The 16,911-nt window shown below is 47.2% G+C and overlaps 1 protein-coding gene across 1 annotated transcript in view; it reads left to right on the top strand.

The window, feature by feature from the left end:
- Positions 1-16,911, top strand: part of LOC147665994 (BCL2/adenovirus E1B 19 kDa protein-interacting protein 2-like) — a 196,119-nt gene that overhangs the window by 87,303 nt on the left and 91,905 nt on the right. The window contains exons 3-4 of the mRNA XM_086949341.1: positions 6,755-6,871; positions 9,122-9,189. Of these exons, the coding sequence (XP_086805467.1) occupies positions 6,755-6,871; positions 9,122-9,189 (185 nt within the window). The remainder of the gene's footprint in view (positions 1-6,754; positions 6,872-9,121; positions 9,190-16,911) is intronic.

Raw genomic sequence — 16,911 nt, 5'->3', positions numbered from 1 at the left:
CTGGGCTCCCCTCTCCCCCAGCACAGGATGGCAGGCGCACTGATGGGGAATCACCCTCCGGTCGCGACTACAGTTTGTCATCAGTCACTCCCGCGTGGAGACCCCGGCAGCCGCTGAGAGAAGCAGGCATGTACCGAGGCGATGTGCGGCGCGTGGGAGCAGCGGAGGCGGCAGCTGCATGCCCGTCCACCCTTCCTTAAGTATCTCGCATCTTTGCATCCACACACGCAGAGTTACGGCTCAGTTCATGACAACACCCCCCCCCCATCCCCCGTCTCAGCACCAGCGCACATGACTACACAGTTTCAGCTCATGAATATTAATGTCGCCTCATTGATTATTTATGACACAACATGTTAGCGGGAGGGGTGTCATAACTGCTGCCGATGACAAACTGGGCAGTAAAAGCCATAACTGGAGTGACACTCTTAGCTCCCGGTGCCAATACACCGCTGCACTGAAGCTCGCCGCCCCTTTCCTTCACACGTCGATGTTAATGTTTTGAAAAGCGCAGGTGCCCTCTGCGAGCGAAACAACCCTCGTTATCAGTGAGAGGCTTTTTTCGGATTTGTAACATCACTATTGTGGTCGTGGTGCTGGGATGTGACGGTTGAGATCACAAGATGTCACTCGGGTTAGCAGGGCAGCGTGGAATAGGCAGATTTCCAAAGAGTAAACAAACACCGCTTTGTCCTCACCTGCTCCACGTAAGAGCATCAGCTACATCAGAAACTAACGGGAGCCGAAGGAGGTGTGCCCTCCACAGACAGACACGGAGGTGTCCCGGGCCGGCAGCCAATCACAGCGCGGCCCGGGGAATGACATCACGGGGGTGTCCCGGGCCGGCAGCCAATCACAGCGCTGCCCGGGACACACGGCAACAAGGGGCGGGACTTAAAAAAAGAGTCAAACGCCCCCGATTCGCGTTCTGACCGGGAAAAAGTGACTGACAATGTCTTCCAATGGCTAGCCTCCATTTATGGAGCTAGCCAATGGAAGAAGGGGCGGATTCAAGTCCCCCATACTATAAACAAAAGTTTTCGCCTGGGCGGAGCACTGCTTCGCAGTGCTACGGCCAGGTCGAAACCTAAAAAGAGGGTGCTTGCTAGCCAGAGCCCTGTTGAATTGATAAACATGGGCACCGTAATGGAGATCAGACTTGGACCTAATCAGGCTTGTTTCAAACAAATAAGATGAAACCGAAATAATATCAATGATTGTAACCTCAGAATCAAACCAAAGGGAGATTCAATAATGTTTCCACATATTGGAAAACTAGTTATTTGAAGAGGACATGGAGAGGGTAAGCCTTGTTGTGCAAAACAGTAACCAAAAATTAAGAAGTTAACCTCATAGATGCTATTAAACATTCCTCCCCAGTGCTGCGCTGTCCATTGGAACTAGTGCTGAATGGACGTCCAATGGTCGTGCGCAGCACTGGGGAGGTAGTGCTGCCGTCGGCCAATGCACCGAGGCAGCACTTAAGGGGTTACAACAAAACCCCGTAGGTTAGCTTGGAAAAGTGTTGGGAGTGTTGCTTTCCTTTAGTAGATTTAAGATATGAAGGAACCCCGGAGTAAACTCGGCCAGGAGTGGATTTAAAGCAACCTTGCAACACCGAACCTTGCAATAAACCAAAGGGCCCAACAGTATTGGTTTGAAGTTTCCACCCAGGATCAGATGGGTTAGAGGGTGTAGCTTTACGGCTAGAACGGTCGATATTGAAGCTGGGCAACCGGGTTTTTAGAGACTGCAACTACGCTCAAAATCCTGTGATTCTGGGCAAATCACTTGCTTTCCCCGTGCGTAAAAAAATAAATACAAAAAAAAAAAAGAATGTGTCCTTGGGTAACGAAACTGGTGCTATGTAAAGCGCTCTGATAACCAATATCTTCGGGTCTAGTTCGCGCTATATAAAACTAAAAAAAATAGAAAATTAAGGTTAAGGGATTCCAGCAAGAAACCAAAGCCCCAACAGTGGTGGCTTGTGGAGTCTTCCTAGGAGCATATCATAGGCAGGCCTCCAAACACACCATTAGATAGAAAGGTCCCTAAAGTATAATAGCTGTGGGAGTTTCTCCCATCTGCCATTATAGACCTGGGTAGAGTCTATGCAATCGAACAACAGTTGGGTTAACGCCTTGAAATGAGGGTTTGCATATCACTTTTGAGCCAGGAGGGAATTGGATAATATGCATATGCTCTTAGCTATAGATAGACCTTTTCTTTTTTACCTATCAGTGTTTGGTCAGGCCAAGTTATCCGCTGTTTTAACCTCTTAGCAGCTATGGAACGTCCAGCTCCAGTGCTGAACGTTCCATTGCACAGGTGAGGTTCGAACGTCCAACGGCCGACGGCAGCACTCTTGAGGTAGTGGTGCCGTCGGCCGTTGGAATAGGCGCAGCACCTAAGAGGTTATATTAGTGTGTTCGTTTTTAGGTCTCGGCTAAGCGCGCGGAAATGCGTTCTTGTGGAGAACATTTTGTCGCCGTGTCTGCTTTCCAGGAGACAATCCTGGCCCGCGCGCATCGCCTTGGAGGCGATTTGAAACTGTCACGCGCACAAGTACGAGCGCTCAATTGACTTTGTTGCAACACCACACATGCATGCGCATGCACACAGACACAGACACGAGCGCCCATGCACGCAAATACATACAGAGACACCCCCCCCAGCACACATACACACACGCACGCGCTCACACACGAGTGCACCGAGGGCCCGCCCTCCGGCGCCGCCACCGTCGCATACATACATACACACACGAGCATACACACACACACACACACGAGTGCACCAAGCCCCCCCCCCCAGCCCTTTTGAATTTACCGGGCCAATCTCGGGGGACTCTGCTCCCAGCACGCGGCAGGGGCAGGCACCGGGCATGTGCCTCGTGCCCCCTCCGCGGAGTTCACGCTGCGGCTCTTGCCAGCTCCTTTCCCGGGGCTCACCTCCTGCTGGCGCTCCACCGCTCACAGGAGCACCGGGCCGCAAGATGCATTGACTCCGCCTGCCTCCTCTTCCGGCCTGGACGCGGCCCCGCCCCGGTCACAGGCGACATTGCCTGACTTCCGGTGCGGCCGCGGCGGGATTCCGGGGGCATTTATTCTAACTGGTCTGATCTGCCGAAATGTAATGAAGGGATGTAATCCGTATCACACTTGGTAGTTACCGGATGCGATAAAGGCAGCACCATTAATAATTGCAGTCCCTGGTAAACAGGTGTTTGTGCAGGCATGGCAGTTTAATGGGCCACTTGTAAACGGGCTCAAAGAAGTACATATTTCCTGATATACTTGTCTTTAACGACAACCTCTATCGCTGCTATGAAAAGGTCAATGTGGCAGTTGGTCCTAAATCAGCTGAAGAATGTCCTCATGAGCAGGCTCAGTAAAAGTTTCACGTACGCCTTCCTATGGAAGGTGTGTCCCTCCTATCCCAGGAATAGATAGTATGAGTTTTCCATTGGGATCCAAGGTATATTTCTCTGGGTATGCTTTTGGTGGTCTTTATAATGTGAATGCTGCTTGTTTTGCTAAGCACATCTCAAGATCCACCTTTGTTTAGGATCTATCACAGCTGCTTCCTTACAGGTTATCATTGCCACCTCAGGCCTCAAAATTCTTTTATGGCAGGAGATTACTAAGTTTGCAGTACGAGTGGCGTACATTACTAATGTCTAGTAGCGGTACAGCCACCCCTCACCCTTTCTGATTAAAGCACGAGGCTCCCGCATCTCTCCAGTGCCCCAATATGCTCCAAAGCGTGAGTCTGTAACTCCCTGTGAGCAGCCTTTGTTCATTGAAGCCTCTCACCCCCACCGCTACTCCTGTGATTTCCCTTTATTAGTGAGGAGCACAGAATTGGTAAAAAATAAAGGGATGCAAGACCCATTGAGGAAAAGTGGGGAGTGAAACAAATCCTTGGTGTGAGAGTGACATGAGACGACAACGGAGAGGACCATGCATCGAAGACTTTGCCTACAGCGCTCCGTAATGCTGCCGTTAAATATATAGCCTGTAGAGATGAGAACAGATGATCTTGGCTATAACATTTGTAAGTGTGAAAAGCTTACACAGATCGCACTGCACTTTTGAAGCATCTCATTGAAAATGTAACCCTAGAGCCAACTCTGTCCGTTTGTTTTTTGTTCATTATTTAATTGCCCTCACTAAGGCAGAAATCCTCTTCTAAAATAGTCTGTTTGTAAGACCAGGAAAGCCCAGGTTAACATTATAATTAGAGCTTCTACCTTTCTTTAGTCTTAACTTTTATAGTTCGAAGTTGATTTAAAGTGCACTACTATATCTATTGTACGCAATTGACTAACCTAGCTCATGAAAGAATTTAACAAAGCATTATTCATCAGTGCTAAACACAAAACTCAAGCATATAACCCTGTAGTGCCTGAATTGTACAATATATAACTAAGAAGCCTAGGCATAAATACCTTCATCCCCCGTTTGATCTAATTGTAATATATTGGGCCAATCACTTTACTACGATGTATCTTATTTTCCTTGGCCATTTTATTTGTGTACACCTTGAAGTAATTCAGTTCAGGATGTGTACTTCACTAAAAACTCCTTCACAAATGGCTTAATAGAAAATGATGTAATGCTTCACATTTAACAACATTGACGCTCATTTTACCCTAATGTTGGATGCACATTAGTATCTTAATAATGATGTATTACTTTAAAACACTGTATATTGTATATAATGGGTAATAATTGCCTAAGGGGCTTGTTTAATGTTTGGTGAGGCTGATACGCCATCAAAACGTGATGAATATCCTGTCTATCCTTTTAGAATGCACTTGCAGTAAGGCGGGCATGACTTTTGCCACGTATGTGACAGAGTATCCCATCTGCCAAATACTGAATAAGGTCCAAATGGCCTCATATACAAAGTGTTTTAACTTTCACAAATCTTCATATTTGGTAAATCTGAGGGTTAGTGTTCATTAAAACACTTTCTGAAATGTACTAAACGCAATCAATGTTTTGGGAAAAAAATTCCCACTTGTTGAATGAGTTAAGCCAACGATAAGGAATTGGATTTTGGAAGGGGCATGTTTAGGGAGTCCCTTACAAATACAGATTCATTATGGTGTGTATTAATGTTTTTCGACTGAAATCCGGCATCTAACCTACATACTTAAGGATATGGTCTAAGTATGAAAAATGTGCTTGGTGGGCTTCAATATCCTTTATTCAATGCTTCAGACCCTCATTAGGTCTCGCCCATATTGTCCCTTCTCTCCATGCTATGCACCACCAAGCCCAGGTGTTCATTTATACACCAATTCAAAGTTTGAAAAAAAATTGATGCTAGCATTGTCATACACAATGCCAATAACTCAAACTTTAATGCTGCGAAACCTATTGCATTGTAAATGCTTGTTATTTGAGGAACTGTGGGAACAGCACGTAGAGTCCTTCGAGGGTGATTAGCAGCACTATACAAATCTGATTATTTTCGTTATTATTATTCATTATAGACTTCAGTTTTTGTACTCCTTTTTATCCATTTTTAAAGGTTCTAACGGACTGAAATAGTGTTTTACTTGCTTATGGTTCTAGCAGACCTGGTTTCTCTTGATGTATTCCTGTCAATCTATCTGCCGCCATAGACACTTTGGCTGATGATTTCCTTTTTCAACATCATCAGTCTGTGGTTTTGGTTTGAAATTGCGTGAATTCTCTTTCTTAGTCATTAGTGAGTACAGAGTGGAGTCTCCACGCTTCCTTCTCTTTCTCATCATTATATTTATGACTGTCCTTCTTTTCCTTTTCTACTATCATGCCGACTTACCTGTGTGTCATATGAAATGAGTGAATACTGTGTACAACCAGCAATCTTGACCGATGTCACTCAATTTGTCCTGCTTTTAAAGTCCAAAAGAGTCTCAGATGGGTAACAGAAGCACGTACTGCAGATCAGCAAAATAGTTCAATTGCAGGACCAAACAAAATAGACAAGCCCTAGTACTTTACCATTGCATTCCAGGCTACCAGACAGGCCATTCTACACAGCCATGAAAGTGTCATACATTATTAGCAGATTAATTTAAACACATGTGTAGAGTGCTGCAGAGTTTCTGAGATTCACTAGTTAAATGTTCAATCCATGGTGCACATTAAAATGTTGTGCTTCACCTTTAAATGCCTTTCTGACAGTTACCTCGGCAACTATGCGCTCATCCAGCTGCTGCATTAATCCGTGACAAGTCTTTTAGACTGCCAGTCTGATCGATCATTATGGTCTTTTAAAGTCTCTCATTACATGTACATCTGAGAATATAGTCACTGCCATTTGCTTGGTGTATGATGCATCACTCCCTTGAAGGATTTAAAGGCCTAATTACATGTCTATTCTTCCTACCCCACAATAGGTAGGTTGTCAAATAGTGTCTCTACTGGCATTTAACTTCATATATTAGTTTCATGCACAAGAACACAGTTTTGGTGTTGGTCGTGAACAAAGCTTGCACTTCATTTCTTAAAACTGCATTTTAGGCAAAGTTTCTGTAATCCATTATATATTTTATGTATTGAATGATATTGATGTAATTCTAAGACACTAAATAAACGTGCCCAAGGTGTTCCTGCCATAGCTACATGTTAATCACATGTACCAAAATCCGATCAGTTGACTGATGTTGAATTTATATTTTTAGTTATTTTGATAATGTTTTGTATATGAAAGGTATGTAATCCACTCTCCTTACTTGTCTTAATATTTTCCCTAGCCAAGAGAAATCTTCCGGATCCCTGGAGCGCCAGGAATCTGTGGCTACCACAGAGGCCAGGTTAAGAATGGAAGGCGTGGAGCTTAAGGAGGAGTGGCAAGATGAGGATTTCCCCCGGTAAGCAATATTTTTAACTAAATCTCTTAAAGTTGTACCTTGCTTTAAACCTTGGTTTGACAGTTTTTACCCTTCAAATAGTATGAATAAAGTAATATTTATTGTTTACAACCAAACCATTTAGTATTGCAGTTTTATAGTTATGTGAAAGTACTTTCTAAGTAATAAAGCATGTATGGGATGCCACACAAATTAAGGCAAGCTAGCAACCCGATACAACAGCCAGGCATTATTATAGATGTCATTGAGCACTGTAAATCTGTTGCTAAGATCTAGCCTAAGCATTTGGCTTAACCTGTGCAAGGGAGGGGCTACAAATTTGATTCATTCTTATTGTTGATTGCTCTCAAAATATTGAGGCAACATCAAAATGACCTATCACAAACCAACCTGGTTTTGCAAGGGGGGTCCCATCAGTTTTTGGCCCCAGGCTCGGCAGCAATCTAGGAAACCTACCAAACCCACACATTTCTGAAAACTATACACCCAGGGGAGTCCAGCGAGGTATGGCTTTAGTGGGTCCCCCAACATTCTCCTACCCAGACCTCCCCTGCAAACCTCAAATTTAGCTGAAAAAATCACTTTTTTTCTCAAATTTCTGTGTGGGAAAGTTCTGGAATCTGCGTAGTTCCACAAATTTCCTCCCACTCAGTGTTCCCCTAAGTCTCCCGATAAAAATGGTACTTCACTTGTGTGGGTAGGCATAGTGGCTGCAACAGGAAATGGCCCAAATCGTACTGTGGAGACTTCAAAATTACCTGTGACAAAACTACCTGGTTTTAGAGGGAGGGGCACCAGTGGTTTTGGGCTCGGCGGCCATCTTGGGAAACTACCAAACCCAAACATTTCTGAAAACTAGATACCCGGAGGAGTCCAATCGGGTATGGCTTGCATGGATGCCCCAACGTTTTCCTGCCTAGAATGCCCTGCAAACGTCAAATTTAGCTGAAAAACCCACATTTCCCACATATTTTTGTGTAGAATCACTGTACCGGCACAAATGTCTTACCCCACAGCGTTCCCCTGAGTATCCCAAGTAAAATGATACCTCACTTGTGTGGGTGGGTCAAGGGCCTGTAACTGGGAAGAGTCTAAAACATAGGGATTAAGGGTATAGCACCAAGAATTCTAAGCGCTACATTTAATAAAAAACAAACATTTTTAGCCAATTCTGCATTGGCCACCCACACACTTGGGGTGCCATTTTACTCTGTTCTTTTGGGAAACCTTTACGGTTAGAGCAGATTGTGCCACAAGCAACAGTGTCCACTTTGGCTTATTCCCTGAACAACCACACACCAGTGTAGAAGTTATCTACATATAAATGGTGACCTTTGTTAAAAAAGGCCTCTACCAAGTTCCCACACAACTTTCACAGTCACTCCAAAAGTGGACGGACAACCAGGGGGGTTAATCCTGGATTCCTTACCGGTGTACACCCTGAAATTAGAGACATATCTAGTCCTATTGTCACACAGCATATACAGCTAAATTCCATAGCTGGCCCTCTTACTAGGAATGTTTGCCTAAAAACCAAGCAGCATTTGAACAAGACCAAAGACTCATCCACTGCTATTTCTTTCCCTGGAGCATGGATCTCAGAAAATCGATCTACAAAGTGATCAATGACAGGCCGAATCTTAAAAAGACGGTCACAATCAGGGAGATCTCGTGGCAACGCTAAACCATTATTGACAAAATGCAGCATCCGAAGCAGAAGCAAATGACTGCCGGAGATATAGCCGTTGCCATCAAGGGACTCGTAGACCAATATGAAGACATTGATATATTTTATATGTATATATGCATGTATATTTATATATGTATGTATATATAGGTAGATGGGTATAGATAGATGTATACAGATTTTTTAGATCAGTATTGTTAGATGTATAATCAAGACAGGTAGGTGGGTGACTATGTTCGATTAAAGTATTCTGGACTCCCCACATGTAGCGGGAAACGATTCCAACATTTATGACTTCAGTGAAGATGCCTACAGTGCAGAACCAGGACTGTAAGTGGGCAACCATTTTAGCTTTGTGGCAGAGGGCTATCTGCTGATAGTACCGTGCATTGTCTGTTTCTACTCCGCGTAACCCTGCATTTCCTGCTTTAATCAGACTGTTGTTGGCTGGCAGGTACCTTTCCAAGATATGTTTGTGTGCCATTTAACATGCCCGAACATTAGTTTAATAAAAACTACCAATGTGCTGTTTTATTTACCTATGCACGTTTGTTTATGTATAGGCCATTGCCAGAGGATGACCAGATAGAGGAAGATTTTCTAGCTGCATCTGGAATAGAAAGCCATTCTGGTAAGAATTTTTTTGAGGGATTTAATATTTTATCAAAGAGTGTGGGTTGTTATTTCATGGCCAAACTTGAAATACATGGGTCCCACCTATATTAAAAACAAGTTCTCATGGTATGTTCCGGGCTGGACCCTTCATTCATCTCATGTCTTCCTCCTTCGGAAACTTAGGATCTCAGTTGTGTAACTGTCTCCTGTTATTTTTTTTTTGCATAGTTTGCAAAATCTGCTGCGTTTCAAGAAAGCACAGAAGGTCTGGATATGTGTCTAATCAGTTGCTTCCACTGCCTTAGTGTTGCCTTGTTTGCAGTGCATTGACTCCTGTATAGGTGGAAGTGTGCTTAATAAAATCAATAACAAAACATATAAACCAACACATGGCTGCTTTACAGGAATCCTCAAGTGTTACTTACATTTGCCGATAGGATGTAGAAATGTCTTGGCGCTGGCATGAGCACCAGCTACCACGAGGGCATGTAGTGCCAAGTAGAAGTGTTTTGTCTCTGGTGCAAAACCAAAGGTTTATACTCACACATTCTACATCCTCACAAAATATTGCCATGTTTGTTGGACCTAGCAAAGAGTTATCGGAAATACTAATCAGTCCGAATCCATCTATCGGCAATATCAAGATTTCGATGAACAGAAGACTCCTTATTCGCTCTTTTCCCTCATATAATCATAAAACAGTTTATAAAAGGACTATTTCCACCAGGATCATAGGAACTTAACACTGTCCTGGATCAGCTGATGTTGATTCCTTTAATGCTCATCCATAAGGTACACCTAAAGTTCACTTGTGGGAAAACAGTGCTTCTAGTGCTTACATCTGCAAGGTGGTTAGGTGAGATGCAGGCATTTGCTGTCAAAGACCCCTTTCTCAATTCAGTAGGGACAAAATCATCATGCGTACCAACCCCAAATTCATATAAATGACCCTTTCATTCTACCTTCATTCTTCCTGATTTCAACAAAGTTAACATAGAGATCATTGCACTGTTTGGATGTGCACAAATGCATTAAGTTCTATATAGAACATACGAAGAACATCCATTCTTCAGACCAGCTGTTTCTTTCAGTCAATCAGGAACCCGTCGAGACATGTCCGAACATAAAATTGCACATTGGCTCTCAGCTTGCATCATCTTTTGATACAGCAAAGCCAAGCCATCCATAACCGAGGAGAGTGAGGGCACATTCTAAAAGAAGTGTGTCTATGACTGCTACACTCTACACTTGTGTGTATGTTCAAGACCTCTGCTGTGTAGCTACCGGGCGGAGCAGGCACATGCTCAAGAAGCACTACTGCCTCCCAGAAGCCAACCCAGCAGGGGGACAGCCAGTCCTCCAAAATCTATTTCAGTAAAGGCGAGCATGCTACCCACTTTCTTGTAGTTATGATGTACCGCTTGCTATTCTAGTAAGTAATCTTTATTGCTCAGTTAATTAAAACCATTGCAAATATTAGTACATGGGGAAAAACAAAATTATAAAATGACTATAGGTTCATGATGTTAATGCTTGCTATTCTGATTCAAGCATGTGAATATCTGAAAGATTCAATGCTGGAGAAGACAATAGTTACATACTTATAACTTCAGTTTTCCAACATTGGTATCGGTCATGCATTCACATCTGCCCTCCCTCCTCCCCGGGCTGAGGGTGATTTATTATTAAGTCTTCTCTCACTTTGTGCTATGAAATCTGAGCTATGGTGACTCAATGGGGATTAGGAGACCTAGAAATTCAATCTCACTGAAATTTGGGCTGCTTTAAATTAGATCAATTTGATACTAAATAAAAACACTTGCTGCTGAACTACGCCATTTTAACACTGTTTATTGATACTTAAGATTACTAGGGATTCCCAGCCCCCCAACTGGAAAAGAAGCATGTGAATATATGAAAGATACAAACGCTGGAAAGCTAGAGTGACAGGTAAGTAATCAACCATATAGAAGGAGCGCAATGTAATTACAAATAACAATCAAATATTGAAGTCCATAAATAATCCAGTTCCACTGCAAGCTTCCTTTTTTCTAGATCCAGTCTTTTATTGGTATACGTTGTTTTGACTTTTTCATCTCCTTTTAATTCACAATTAGTTCTTCAAGAAAACATTCACAGAATGTGTTATTAAACTTGCATTCCACAGCCTACGCGTTTCGTCCCTCATGGGACATCATCAGGGCTTCAAAAATTGACTAGTCCTTGGATGGATGGAAAATATATATTTAGTATCTGTTAGAAATGGGACCCTGGCTGGCCAAGGCTCACGCCAAAGTCAGTCAGGGATCACCACTTTTAAGGTCAGGGCAAGGGAGTTACACGCCAAGATAACCCCTACTCGCCCTCTAGGTAACGTGGCGCAAGCAGCAGGGCTAAACTTGGAGGCGATATGAGTTAAGTATTTGCGCACGCACCCCAGCAACAACACCCAAGGCCCACCACAAAGGAAACTCCACACAAGGTTATATATAAAAATAGCCTTTGTATTAAACCAAACACATTAGATACAACACACACTTTACAATGTGCCAGGGGCACGGGCAGAATTTACAGGGGATATTTACAAGACAGGGCCACCTGGACCACTGTCAGGAATCAGAAGTAACACTTTCAGAAATAGCACTTTTGAATGTAAAATCACTGTAGCACCCAATATAAAAATAGAGCACTCAACCAGTAATTACTGGTAACAGGACCTCACTAGCACCACCTGTACTAGGGAGAAAACAACCACCTACATATCACCATACCTGTAGGGGTGTAAGAACATAACACATGATGCAATGCATAACATTCATTCAGAGGTGTAAGGGAGGAGACACATGATGCCTAACAAAACATTCAGAGGTGTAAAAGCAAAGCACATGACGTATTACCAACACATTCAGAGGTGCAAGAACAGCAACCACAATAGCGCAAAATCCACATTAGCCACCACCTGTGGCAGTCCCTGTGTCCCAAGGTCAGGGCCTAAACGTGGCAGCTGCCCACGAAGTGCTGGGCAACTGTGTAGCAATTGATGGGGCCTGCGTTGGAGCCCCCTAGGCTCTGGACAAAGGAACTGTCCCCTAGAGCCTCTCTAGGCTCAAAACAAATGACTGGCCCCTCTGGGCCTTGCTGGGCCCTTGAAACAAAAATGTGGGCAGGGAGCCTTTCTGGCCTCTGAAAGATACTGGTGCGCCTGAGCCCCTCGTGGGCTCTCAGTAATCAAAATGCCCCCTTAAGCCTTCGCGGCGCTACAATGAAGGAATGCCCCCTGAGCCTTTCACTAGGGCTCTCAATAACAGGTGCCGCCTCTCTGGGCTGTGGGGGTCCCTCACGGGGGACCCGGAACACTGGGAGTGCCTCAAGCCTCTCTTAGGCTTGAAAACGAAGGAAATGTCACCTGGAGCCTCGGGGTTCCTAATGACCAATGCGCCCGTTGCTGGAGCCTCTCTTAGGCTCTAAGGAATGCCTTGGGTTGGGGGGAGCCTCGAGAACTGGAGCAGCACTCACCGGGACTTTTGCTGGTGCTGCGCGTCTCTCCTCAGCGGCGGCTCCTTTCTTCAGCGGCGGGCGGCCTCCGGTGATCCTCTGTTCTGCTCACCAGGTGCCAGGCGGGCCCTCCCGTTCCCCGGGGGAGCCCCACTCGATCCGGCGCTGGTGTCTCGGGCTTCCCTGCAGCTTCCCCCAGCTGGGCCAATCCCAGCGCGGCTCAAGGGCGGGACTTCCGGGTTGCTCCAGACCTGTCAACGCCCTTTTGCAGTTTGTAATGTAAAAAAATGTAATGTAATTTGACTTATATAGCGCACAAATCACCCGAAGGTCTCAGGGCGCTTGCTTAGGGAACCCGTCCTGGTATTCCCTTGTGAGATACCCCCGGCAGGGTATCCACAAGGTGAAAGCCAGGCATCCCGCCGCGAGGGGCCGTAGTGGAGATTAAGCAAGCTATTGCCCAGAGTCGCAGAGTGTGACCCCGTGAGTTGAGTAGGCACCGGCGCGAGAATTAACGAGTCCGTGGAATTTTTGAGCCCGAGACCCTGCCGCGTCGGGAATCGAACCCTGGTCCTCGGCCGCTCTCAGCCTCCGGGTCTGCCGCCTCTAACCACTGAGCCACACTTCTCCACGATTTGTTTGCCTGGCTTCCTGCCTTGGGTGTCCGCCAATGACAGCGCGGCCCCGAGCAGGGAGGCGGGCACTTCCGGGTCGCACTTGGCAGCGGCCCGGCAACGTTCAAAAACACTCCTGGGCTGCGGCGGTGATTTCAACACTGAGTGGGCTCCCGTGTTAATGAAATATCCAGCGAGGTGGGCACTCGCTGTGGGGGGTCAACAAACCCGTGGGCAATACGCCGAAATCGGCAAAAACAGGTCCAATGCCGGGTGGGCACCGGCCTTTACAAATAAAGCGCTCCCCAGCGCTACAGCCAAAATAAAGCGCTCTTAAGCGCTAGAAGCAGAACAAAGCGCTCCCAGGTGCCCTCAGGGAGATAAAGCGCTCCCAGCGCTGGCAGACAGAATAAAGCGCTTCCAGGCGCTTCAGGGGAAACACAAGTTCAGCAAAGTCCAGGCAAAGTCCTCCTAGGCAGGCAGGGGGGCAAAGCTGGGCCCAGAGCCAGCTCACTGGGTCTCCAGGCAGGGAGACAGTCCAAGTGGCGGTCCTCTGGCCCAGCAACAGCAGCAGCAGCCCCCTCAGGCAGGATCCTGGAAGAGAACAACTTCTGTGGGGACACAGCCCCATTTTTATACACCTCATTCCTTTGTCTGAGGGTGCAGGGTGGGGGAGAAACCAGTCGCAGCTGGTTTTGGAGCACTCTTGATTGCTCAACCACCCATTTCATTCACTGGCAGGGCTAGGGACATTAGACACACCACAGGGGGGCGGAGCCAGCATTGTGTGGGGAAAACCCAGCCCATCCAGGACACAGGTACACTCCTCCCACACATCACTCATGCTAATCTCACACTCACCACCGGGCAGACCCATCCAGCCTTCCTGGAGCCAGGCTCACCAGCCAGCTCCAGCCAATCACACGCCAGACACATTTTATATTAATATGCCAACTCCTAGAAGTGGCACTTCTACATATGACACACTCATGCAACACACACCATTGTGAAGCATTCACTCTCACGAGTTCGCACATATCAGATTCGAACCTGTACACCCCACGCATCTGAAACTACCAGGGACACATACATTCCCCATGCATTCCTATGGGAGGGCAGGCCTATCTCATCACATTCACTCAGAGTGCGCACGCACTTTCCACTGGGACACAGTGAAAGTGCGCAGAACCCAAAAATCACCATCACCAGGTCACCTATTACAAGCAAAAAGTCTAGGGGTGAACCTGCCATAAGGGCCAAGTCCAACACAACCCCCTTCCAGCCAAAACGCAGGGGAGAACAATCACCACCGTGATGGACTTCCCTGCTTGGGGCGATAGAACACGGAAGCAGGCCCGCCACTGCCGGGACACCCTCCTGTTCTATGCCAAGGTGAACCCCTAGGGTTCTTTCTCAAAACACTGTCTGGACCAACTGGGCTACCCCACTGGTACTCCCGAGCTGTCCGCGGCCAGGACCAGGCCCTGGGCCACCCAGGTGCCACCTGTCCTTGCCTATAACCAGAGTGGGGGGTAGTAACCCCTGGTACATAGTAGCCATGCTCCACTCTCCCTGTCTGCCAGACAGGACTAGACTGCCACTGGTTCTCCAGCCTAGGGTCTACAACCTCAGGCGGACCAGGAGTCTCGGGGAAGGCTCTCCTCCCCCTACCTCTTCTTCTAGGGTTCCTCCTCCTCCTGCGAGGGGTACCCTTACAACGCCACTCCAACCCAGGGTTTAACCCCTCAGGTTGCACCGGGGACAGAGGTGGGCTCTCCCACCCTCTGCACCCCCTTCCAGAGGTCAGCCCTCTCCCAACTGGAGAAGTTCCTCTGGAAGAAGAACCGGTCAGGACACTGGTTACAGTCGTCCTACCCTTCAGGTCAGGCTGATCCTGAACCTGGCCTTCCAACCTCTGGTCTAAAACCTTTGGTGGAACAATTGCCTGGCACTCCAGGACTTCTGGGGATTCACACACCATCCCCCTGAGGCTAACAAATGACACATATGTTGTGTTACTGTCTGCCATGCACAGATCTCCCGCCTCCTGTCCACCTGACAGTGCGCAAAGATCCCCCAGCACAGAAGTGGTGTCACCATGGTCACTACACGGGATCCTAGCCCAACTGGGTAGTCCCTGACCCACTGGTTCTTCCACTGGGGAACTCCCCCAATCACTCCTCACGCTGGACTCCTGTACCCTCCCTACCGGAGCGGTACTGCCAGACTCTAGAACCACAGGAGCTCTGGTTACAGACGCTCCAGGTCCTCTACTCACTAGGAGATCTTCCTCAAATGGACTAACAGGACAGCCTAGGTCCCCAACCTGGTGTTCCCTACAGAAACCATCCAAGTCCTGAGGCAGGGCTTCGGGCGCCTGGGGAACCTCGGTCTCCCCCTCACTCCTGCTCCACTGAGCCAGGCAGTGAGCCCCTACACTCTCCTCGCTATCCTGGGACCTAGCTGGGCTACACTGAGCCTCCTCCACCACGCTGGGCTGGAGGATACCTGAACCACTACTTTTGGAGTCACTCACCAATGACTCTAGAGAACCTCTAGCACTTTCCCAGCGCTCTGCTTCCTCAGCAAGCGCCCAAGGACTAAGGGATTCAGACTTCAACAGGTGCTGGCGCAACTCTGGACCAACAACACTGAGCAACTGCTCTTTGAGAAACATATTCAGTATTCCGTCTCTCTCATCATCCGAGCTAGCCGCCAGCCAATCCCACATTGCATCAGAACAGTCATCCACAAAAAAGCCCCAACTCTGGTGAGGCAGTCTCCTACTGCCCCTGAACTTCAACCTTAACTCCTCCTCTTGGGAACAAGGGACCATACGTTGGGCACGGGGAAGGGGACTTCCTGAACTGAAGTCTATATAGATGCCACCACTGGACTCAACCCTCCCTGGGGAATCCAGACAATCAACACTGCGCGCAGGGGATAGTCTACCCTCCAGAGCTACTTTGCCTCTGGTGGAGGCCCTCTCAGCCTCCTCCATCCTTTCCTGTGCTAAGACCCTCTCAGTCTCTAGCTGTTGCTTCTTAACCTCCAGCTGCGCCATAGCCTGGGCATGCTCTAACCTGAGCTTCTCTAATGCCAGCTGGTGCTCCCTTTCTCTCCTCCTATCTTCCAGCTCCTCTGGGGACAGGGAAAAGGATGAGGCGCTGCTCCTGCGCTGGACCCAGCAAGGGACTCCCTATCTATGGGGTCCTCACTATCTGCTGGCGTCCCGTGCTATCATTTTCTTCCTCCTCTTCTGAATCTTCAGGCTCCCTACAGACCCACCACCCTCATGGTGTGAGGCCCAGGCCCTTTCCTCACTGCGCTCAAGATCCATTGACCCTCTTGCCATCTGACCAAGCGGTCCCTAAGTTCGTACGGGTTTGACTCACCCCTCCCTATGTCTCTCGTCACAGAACCTTACCAGCTCCCATGTACTGTAGGGTATCTAGATCACTGAAATCAAAAACAAGCTCCATTCTGGCAGACGTTCTAGAGGACAAGATCACACAGGGAACCTAAGGTTCTGAGCTTAAACAGGAGTACACAATTCACAAAGGTTTAGCAAGCTCTCTACCCCAGAGAACTCACACTCACTTGTCTAGTGCCACACACCATTCATCCAC

The sequence above is a fragment of the Lissotriton vulgaris genome, unplaced genomic scaffold (assembly GCF_964263255.1).
Source record: "Lissotriton vulgaris unplaced genomic scaffold, aLisVul1.2 SCAFFOLD_2925, whole genome shotgun sequence".
Taxonomy (NCBI): Eukaryota; Metazoa; Chordata; class Amphibia; order Caudata; family Salamandridae; genus Lissotriton; species Lissotriton vulgaris.
The sequence above is the reverse complement of the archived record's forward strand: the minus strand, read 5'-3'. Positions and strand labels throughout refer to the sequence as shown.